General features: G+C 43.2%; 1 protein-coding gene across 1 annotated transcript; it reads right to left on the bottom strand.

Moving 5' to 3' along the window:
* Positions 1-1051: 1051 nt before the first annotated feature.
* Positions 1052-2248, bottom strand: chst6 (carbohydrate sulfotransferase 6; the record flags this gene model as incomplete). The annotated part of the gene is made up of 1 exon (XM_079162591.1): positions 1052-2248. The coding sequence occupies one exon, from the start codon at positions 2246-2248 to the stop codon at positions 1052-1054; it is 1197 nt and encodes a 398-aa protein (XP_079018717.1).
* Positions 2249-10337: the final 8089 nt, after the last annotated feature.

Raw genomic sequence — 10337 nt, 5'->3', positions numbered from 1 at the left:
TTGGTCAGTGGGCCAGCATGACTTCTGTCAAACAGAAAGCAGATCTTAGTATTTAATAAGAGTTCAGGTTGAAACATATGTAAGAGAAGTTGTGAAATTTTTACCGTTTTGCTTGGTGTGGATTCTTTTTTTTTTACCTAGCTGTGTTTTTTTAACACTCAATGGCTGAACTAGGAGAAACGGATTTCTGGAGAAGGACATTTCCAGAAAAAAAACATCGTATCAAAGGGTCGGCAAACCCCACAGCAGCCCTGACCCAGCATGGAAAAGGATTTGTACGATTTGTATTTCTGGCTGACAGCGTTGGAGAAGCGTTGCACATTTTATGGCTAAGAATGTGTTTCATTTGCAACTGAGCTCTTGGTGTTTGGAGCTGTTTGGAGCTACGCTATGCTAACCAAGGCGACAGGACACCACAAGCTACGTGCTTTTGAACAGCAGCTGTGGTAAGTCAACTGCTTTTGCGTTTTTACATCTGCAGTAGCAGTAGCAGTATTGTGTCGTTTTTATGAATAATATGAATGGCTCTAGCACTGCAGTGTTGCTGGATTGATTTGTTGCTTTGTTGTCATATACATATATGTGACTGGTTCTTGTCATTGTGTTAATTACATTGATTTGGACTATATGCATTGTCTGTTAATTACGAAGCATCCCGTTATTCACGGGGTTTGAATCCGTTCGGGCTGTTGTTTCCCTGCTAAGCTAGTTAGCTTAGCCCCCCTGAAGACACGTGCGGTGCCTCAGCTGTTTTTTGTTATTGTTCCGGGTTCAAAAGGTCACAGCCCGTTGTCTGTTTGCAGTCCACCAAAAACATTATATTTCCCACAATTTAAGCTTCTGCATTTTCCAAATGCACTAGTATTATTCAAACGTATTGTTCGGTTCGTAAGCCTCATACCGAACGGTTTCGTACGAATACGTGATGTTACACCCCTAGAAACAAATAACCGTAGCTGTGGCGTCATAATGAGCTTATTAGGAGATGGCTCAAGTGTAGTAGGACAGCACAGCAGGCCCAGGTATAAAATGCACGCCCCACCACTGAATTTTAACCATTACTAGGATGCTCTGTTTTATCTGGCATCCAGCTGAACTGGTACGGTTCCTGTGGCACCAGTAGATCTATGTCAAGTCTCTTCTGTTCTTTTTCACTGTTAACCGTCCTGTATCCGAGCAATGACATGGCCCCTTTACACACCTCCTGGATACGTTTGACCTTGTTGTGTGGCAGCATGGTACGCCAAGCCTGGGAGACATCGGCGGCATTCCGCGAGGTGATATCGAAGGCCTCTTTTTTGGTGCCTTTGCCTTTTCCGTGAGTCACCCTGTAGATCCAGTCCTCCAACTGGCTGGTTGCCTCCAGACCTACAAACTCATACAGGGCAGTTATCTCCTCAAGTGGGTTGCGTGCCACGTCCTCATAGCGGACCATTTTGTAGCGGCCTTTTAGAAATGGAGGGGGCTTCAGGATGGCCCTCTCATTAATGCGGACGTGGCTTCGGCAGATCTCCTGCATGACTTGATACTGCACCTCGGCTGCTGGAATGCTTCTCTGCTCCAAGACGATGGCGCTATCACTCATGAAGGAATTGGCTGACGCCTCTCTAGACCGCAACACAGCCCGGGGGTCTCGGACCAGGTGGATAATGCGGAGATCTAAGCTTGGGTCCTGCAAGAGCGGGTAGAGGGATTCCAGTTCAAAGAATCTCACTTCTTTCAGTACCACGTGACTGTAGGTGCCACACGCCTCCTCCACCCCCTGCAGGCCACTAGTACCACATGTCTTGGAGCACTGAGTCTGGTTGCTGAACTGGCCACGTGGCGTGAGAGGACAGGCCGGCGGTGAGCACAGTGCTCTACTGTGACTCCACATAAACAAGGAGGACACATTGTGGATCTCTGGCAGGTAGGCCTCCATCACAGAAATGTCACACTGGAATACGCTTCGTAACAGATCCCTCACTGCCATTCGAAGAACCCGCGCACCGAGTTTTGGAAGTTTGGTCCACACATGCCACGCTGGCTCCATAAGATAGAAGACAGATGGGTGCTGGCTGAACACTTGACCTATGAAGGATGAGCCTGATCGCCACGATGACAGCAGCAGAACGTGAACTTTGCCGTTGGACGGGGCGGAACCGCAGGGACTAAGCTGGACGTACCAGCCGCAGAACAGAACCACTGCTGCTCCCTGCAGGATCACCAGGAAAATCATTGTGCTGAGGTTCACTCTGCAGCGGAGCATGATGGCTGAGGATCACTGCCGGTCTCTGGTGCTCGATGTGGATTTTTTTATTTTCCGTGCTTGGTGGAGCTGAGGAGAGAGGGAGAGAGAGAGAGACAGAGAGAGACAGAGAGAGCAAAATGGATATGTTGATATGTTGGTATCAATATATTGGTATATGGTGAGATATGATGGTATGTGATGGTATATGGTGAAATATGACGATATGTGACGGTATATGGTGAAATATGACGGTATGTGACGGTATATGGTGAAATATGACGGTATGTGACGGTATATGGTGAAATGTGACGGTATGTGACGGTATATGGTGAAATGTGACGGTATGTGACGGTATATGGTGAAATGTGACGGTATGTGACGGTATATGGTGAAATGTGACGGTATGTGACGGTATATGGTGAAATGTGACGGTATATGGTGAAATATGACGGTATGTGAAGGTATATGGTGAAATATGACGGTATGTGACGGTATATGGTGAAATATGACGGTATGTGACGGTATATGGTGAAATATGACGGTATGTGACGGTATATGGTGAAATATGACGGTATGTGACGGTATATGGTGAAATATGACGGTATGTGACGGTATATGGTGAAATATGACGGTATGTGACGGTATATGGTGAAATATGACGGTATGTGAAGGTATATGGTGAAATATGACGGTATGTGACGGTATATGGTGAAATATGACGGTATGTGACGGTATATGGTGAAATATGACGGTATGTGACGGTATATGGTGAAATATGACGGTATGTGAAGATATATGGTGAAATATGATGGTATGTGATGGTATATGGTGAAATATGATGGTATGTGATGGTATATGGTGAAATATGATGGTATGTGAAGATATATGGTGAAATATGATGGTATGTGATGGTATATGGTGAAATATGATGGTATGTGATGGTATATGGTGAAATATGATGGTATGTGAAGATATATGGTGAAATATGACGGTAAGTGACGGTATATGGTGAAATATGACGGTATGTGATGGTATATGGTGAAATATGATGGTATGTGAAGATATATGGTGAAATATGATGGTATGTGATGGTATATGGTAGTATATGACAGCAGCCCATATTTAGAGTCTTTCTGAGCTCTGAGACCAACCTCTGGTGGAACGTGCTGATCACATACATCACATCAATACAGCAACATAGAAAGCGGAGCGTCTGCATTTATGGCAATATTTTGGCATTTCTAAATACCCTGGTGTCCCGTAATACTGCCCAAGACTATATGACAGCATTATACAAAAGGCTGCCACCCTCATGAAGACATTCACTTCTGAGTCTGTCTCTCTTCCTCCTAAGCCATCCGTATTTGCTTTACTGTCACACAGCTGACAAATATAAATCACCTCTATCTAGCCTGAGCTGTATCCGTCTCTATTCTCTACCACACGGATGTGTCTTTTCCCACATGTAAAGTCCGTACCTTCCTAAACTCATACAGCCACACACATAATGAACTAGTGAACTAGAAACTAGATTTTAGAAGAAAGGAAGATGTGGGACAAAGGGAGAGGTGACTAAGCAGCACCCTACAAGTCACCCTTGTCATCTGATCTTGGCTGAGGGACAGAAAACACAACCAGCTTTTCAAGTCAGTGTACAATATGCACTTCTGCTGTGTAACGTAAGAGTGCAATAAATGTTGAAATAACTACTCTAGGCCTCACTTTGGCCTAACTGCTCTTTACTGATTTATAATCTATTTTAATGGAAGGAAGCCTTGTCACATTACAAAATATGGCAGTCAACCCGGGTGTGACGTCATTCCCAACTCCGACTTCTGAGGTAGATGGAACGCAGCATAAATAACAATCCGGAGACACCAGAGTGGAACCGAGTTTATCGGATGGATCAGTCACGTTAAACCTCACAACACAAATTTTGGTAAGTGTAGAAAAAGGGAAGCCCCTGGGCTTACTTCAGGCACACTGGCACAGCCAAGGATGCAGTTACGATGCCTTTGTTAGTTCAGAGCATATTATAATGAAGTAAGACAGCAGGGAGACTGAGACTGTCTACAAAAAAGGTCTGAGTAATCTACGTTGTTGGCATACTTGTGTTCTTTATTAATATAGAACTTGTCGCGAGTCCAAATTGCACCAAATTTGACAAAGCACTCCTTTGGGTCCCGAGCAAAACACCCACCAATTGTGAAGTAGACCGGATGAGCGGTTCTCGAGATATGTGAGGAACACACATACAGAGATTCCTCGCTCTATAGTTTATTTTTATGTACCTTCCCTATAAAGTCCGTCTGTTGTTTAATGTTAGAACACCAATATTATTATTTTTAACACATTTTGATGTTTTACTATCATTTAAGGGAGCTCATCCTCCTTTGTGAGCTGATAATTTATAAAACATTTTGGTTTATGAAACCCCTTCAAAAGTAAATACATTTTTACTGAACCAGGCAAACGTCAACAGGCATGCCTTCATGTCGGCCTTCAAATGGGTATTCTGATCAAACTAAATTGATCTTATTTTCAGCCACTAAACGATATTCAAACACCAATAAAAACAACAATCTTACCCACGCAGGACCACACTAATGACTTGGTGGTGCTAAGACGATTTTGTAAAAGAGCTTTATTGGAAATCTTAACTACTTTTAAATGATTTTGGTAGACATATCAGAATATCTACACAATTAGTGTACTACTCAGCCAAGTACCCCCTAACCAGCGCAAAGCATTTTTGGTTGAAAAAAAGATCATTAGTAATCTGATTTATTAAACTGTCAACACTGAAGATTGCATTGTTTAGGTTAATGAAATTGAATAGCCTTCTGAATATAAAATTCAGTTTATGAACGTACACTTATATTCTATTGAATATTTATTAAATAACTATTTTTCAAGGATTTTTGAATGAATGCTAATTTTACCCCAATTTGAGAACCACTGCTCTAAAGCATAACTCAAAGTACTGGTGTGAGATGGGGGTTATTACCTCTGCAGTTTATGATGTGATTCCTTTCAACTTTATCTCCCGGTAACGAACACGTAGGTGAGCTGAAAAGAAAGAGACAGAGAACTTAAGGGAACATAAAGCACAGAGTCACATGTGGGGAGCAGAAGAGCCTGTGTAGACGCAACTGAGTCAGGGGTTTCCACTTGTGCACACAATGTCCAGCTGGGGGAAGATAGTAGCCAGCTGGGGACCTGGGTGGGGGGAAAATATATAAAGCGGGGGGGGTCTGTGGGTCCAGCATGCAGGAAATGTAGTGCCTCAAACACCTCTTTTCCTAAATTCTGAATTTATTCACCAATTTAGTTTTATGGAAACATAAAACTCTGCTGTCAGGTGATAATACAAAAATACAAAAAAGACAGATGTCTGTACGGAAGTGTTTCTCCAAAGAGTTTCAGAAAGGAAAAGCCTCTGGAAAAGCATCAAGTCTATCACGGGAGGATACATCTTTTAGGGTTCGATTAAAGGCAGGGACACTCACCACATCTCCTCAGTGGTCTCTCCCCGAGCCTCAAAAGAAACTCAGTGAAAAGAAACGAGAGCAAACACAAGAAACAGAGTTTGGGGCTGTCCTTCGGTGTTCCCAGAGGGAGATCAAGATCCCTGCTGTCTGAGATGATCCATGTAAGCATACCATAATCTGTTGTGCTTATTGAACAAGCCCTGACATGAGCTCCTCCCCTCCAGACCCTCCGGATACGAAGGTAAACATCAGACATTACCCTGACAGATCCATCTTCCTCTCTCTCTCTCTCTCTTTCTCTTATTCAGTCTCCTCAGTTGCTGGTATTAGACACAGCACATGTACATGTCCAGTTTCCCTTCAGGTATTTCCTTAAAAACACACATTGTTGTAATAGTAAGCTAATCATAAAGGTTTTCTCTTATCTCATCTCCAAACATGTCATACATTGGCAACTTCACGGAATTTCCCTAAGAGACTGATTCACCCTTGTTGTACATTTCCTCCATGTATTGGCTATTCAAGCATATCACATGTGTCATTTAACTTTACAACATGTTACGTCATCAATGAAAATATCCTGAGTTACTAATTCCTTTACTTTAGATTGACTGATGTTGCAACATTTCCACACCAAAAAACTCACAAAAACAGGCCTCTAAAACGCCTGTGTTCCGGTCCTCATGAGTTACCACATACTAATTCCTCTCAGTGGGTGTGGCAGCGATCCACAAGGACTGGATCCAGGTAACAAGGAGTTTCAACTATCTAGGACCTATGTCCTTGAAATCTAGACCACCTTGGATTGTTCAACAGTCTGTCCAACAGGGGACACCTTCCCATCATCGCTAACAGAGACAGTGCCCTTTAGTTGACTCTTTTCAAACCTTTAGGGTTTGCGCATTAGTACCAGAGTTTCTGGTGTCTATCTGAAATCTGCAGGCTTGCGATAATTTCAATCCCCAATTACTCAGTAACTTAAGTCAGTGAGGGTGGCAGAGAGAATGGGTGCTGCAGGGAGATAAGCCCTTTCCTGTCATTGCACTGAAACAGATCTGAGTTCAGTGACAGACTCGAACAATGTGTTTCATGACGCTGTGGCTAAATTTTCTCTCAAGATACCAGTTTAGCAAGGAAGCTGTTTAATGTCTAGTGCGTATTATATGACGGCACCTAGCCAAGAGGTTGCAGATTGCAACCAACTGAAACTTCTCCTGTGTGGCAAGCGTGGAGGAGAACTACTGTGGCTGATACGAAAAATGTCTATCCTACCCTCTAATTCTGCCAACAACTCTTTCTCAAAGGAGGAGAAATTAAAACTTCTCTATTAACTAACTTTCTAGCTAGCTAGCTGGTTAACAATAAAACATTTTGTGAAGGAATACCGAGCTGATGGCAGTTTCAGTCCCCATCTTTTGTAGCCTAATAACTAGTTCCCAACAGGTGGCAAGCTTCTCCATATTGATAAAACTGGGTTAAACGTGGATTTACTAAACAGTGATTACTTTTTAATTGTGCAACAGCGCTTTGCATAATTTCTATTTAATTTCTAAACTCTGATTAGAATTGATCTTAGATTAAATACATCCTTGTTAGTGCCACCCAGCCCAACAGTTGCTGTCATTTTCATTTTCTGCAAAACATACATTTGGTCACCTACCCATGTTTGTGACAGACTGCATTAGGGACAGATTTATAAGGAAAAACTATTTTGGATCTGGTTCCAAGTCTGCTTTATGGTCTGTTTGACTCTAAATGGACCATCATTTACTAAATGAACATCATGCTGTATTGAAGAAGACTTGAAACTAGAGATTGAGACCATAAACTCATGTTTACAATGTTTACTGAGGTAATAAATCAAGAGAGAAGTAGAGTCATTTTCTCATAGACTTCTATACAACCAGACTTCTTTTTGCAACCAGGAGTTCCCCCTGCTGGCCATTAAAGAGAATGCAAGTTTAAGGCACTTCCACATTGGCTTCACTTTTCAGAACCGGAGGTTGTCACCTGGGGGGAACGGCATTATGATAAAGTATGATCTTGTGGCTTTTTTTGACAACTTGAGGGGGACGAGTGCTCTGCCTCAGACGTGCTGAACCCGAGATGGTATCAACAGAACCCTGACCACATCTGCATCAAGCCTTTTGATGCAGCAACACTCGCTGTGGTTGGTTGGGGTGCCCCCACTGGGTGCGGTTAGGTGTGAGAATTCCATGCGTGTCATAGGAAACACAATGGCTGTCTCCATCTTCCACGGGACAACAGTGGTGGTTAGCAGCATTTAAAATAGAAATTGGGCAAACACATTCATTCTGGGGCTGAAATCTGAAATATTATGTAACGGTACAAATGGCAGGCTCATAAAAAATTGCCCTGCATTTTTAAAAGCCCCCCCACACACACACACACACACACACACACACACACACTGCTGCAAGCCTTTTGTTGTCCTGCTTACATCTGAGAACACAAAAACATTCTGCATAAAGCTGCTTGTTGGGCCCAGCTGTCTGAATGACCAAACAATAACCCAACAAGCTCCTCAGGGTTGTTCTACGGTGTCACGCAGCTGCACGGAACAGCCACGAGTATTGGTGGGAAGAGCTTTGTGTTCAGAGGATAAATAAACATCAGAGCCCGGCAGTTTTCTTCAACAACAACCTCAAACAGCTGTCCGCTTTGTCAACTCTTTTTTTTATTGGAGGGCTGCCTTCAATTAATAAATATGTTAAACATTATGCAAACACCTCACATTGGTGTGGCTGTTCATTAAAAAAAGTTGGGTTAATTATGAGATCCTGCTGCTGGTCATAACACGGCAAATATTAGGGCTGGGTGTTTTTTAACGCATTGTTGGTTGTAATTATTGTGATACTTCAATCCACCACGTCATAGGCTATTAACTCACTTCAACCTCCATGACAAATCTCTGAGCCTCAAACTCCCACCACACCCCAGGAATAGTACTTGAAGGTGATTCAGGGAGGTCTGCAGCAAAAGAGTTTTCATTTACATTTATTGAATCAACCAGTCATGTTCACGTCTCAAGGACAATACTCTTGCTGTGTGGCCCCCGGGTGAAATGATAGAACCGCCCGGAGCTAGCTGTACTGACCCAGACCGAATGGGATCAATGGTGTGTTATGGAGCCCCTCCGTGCGTTTTTAATAAATCCTGAGTTTGGTTCAAGTAGAAGTTTCTGCATACGTTTAGCCACCAACGAACTGGTGTTTGCTGCGCGTGACTTAATTTGTCAGGACGAAAAGGTCGAATTTATTAATGATTTGTCATTAAAGAAAAGTGCGTTCTGCTAGCTTCTTCCCAGGGGTCCCATGGACGAAACTAGCTAACTTACACGAATCACCAAGGTGACCAGAGACAAAAAACGGTCCTGGCCGAAGAGGAAAGAGAGGAGAAGATAGTTTATGTTTTTCTTTTTTACATCTCTTTTAGGAGAGTATATTTTACCTTTAGCTTTGTTTTCGGTCGTGGTGCCTAGCGACGGAGCCGGTGCGCCGTGCTCTCCCGTCCTGAGACCCCGCAGCACTGTCCTCTGCTCCCCTCTGTCCTTTGGCCGGCAGCTGCTGCTCGACTACTTACACCGTCCGGTTGTGTACGAAGCGGTGTTTTGAGACGTGGCCAGAGGCTCTTGCTGGGCTGACTGGCGAGTGGGCTGGGCGGGGAGGGGGCTCCGACGTAAAGGCGGGGTGATGGGTGGGAGCAGCGGAGCGGGCGGGACCAGGGCAGGAGCACCGTTGCTGCTCTCCAAAAACACAAATAGGCTGCTGTCATAAAAGACAAATAGTGTCAAACTCAATAGTTAGGCATTCATCAATACAAAAGTGGTTACAGTGACGCTGCGTGACGTAGGTTGAATTGAATATCAAATGACTTATTATGTAAATTAAGTTTGTGGGTTTTAGGATTTACTTACTTGAACAAACAAAAAGCTTGAACAAACAAAAAGCATATATAGTATAATGATACCACTATTCACCTGACTTAAAAACTCCAAATACGAAACATAACTTTACTTACTTTACTGTGCTTGTACCAAAATGTTCTGGCTTTTCTGTCACAATATTAAAATTAAAAAAATAAAAGATCCAGGATAGTGTGAGGTTGTAATTATGAAGTTTGTGTCAAGTAATAGAGGAACTAAAACATTTAACTGACAAACCAACTTTAATCAAGCCCCTATATAGACTCCTGCCTCCCAGACACACATTGCCAGATTGTTCTTCGGTTTTCAATGACAGACTCTCCAGCACGCTCTCACGGACTGATCTCCTGTTACCGACCCTGCCTGCCCCTGTTCTACCCGCCTTGCCTGACTCCCGGTAAACCCACCAGCCTTCTGATCCTGACTCTGATTAACTCTGCCTGCTGTATCTGGAAGTTTGTAATAAAAGCCAAAGATCCCTGGAATCTTGTGTGTTGCATTTGGGTCCATATACAACCGGTTACAGGTGGGCCAGCAAGGCCTTCTCTGCTGGCCTAAACAGAATCACAAAGTTATAGCTATTTTATCATTTAATAATTGTTGCTCTGCTTCAACTGCAGCTTGTTTTAAGTAGAGCTTTTATCCAATCAGATTTCACCCCTGTGTCAGG

This window comes from Pholis gunnellus (genome assembly GCF_910591455.1).
Source record: "Pholis gunnellus genome assembly, chromosome: 7".
NCBI lineage: Eukaryota > Metazoa > Chordata > Actinopteri > Perciformes > Pholidae > Pholis > Pholis gunnellus.
Note: the sequence above shows the minus strand (reverse complement) of the source record. Positions and strands in the feature narration are given on the sequence as shown.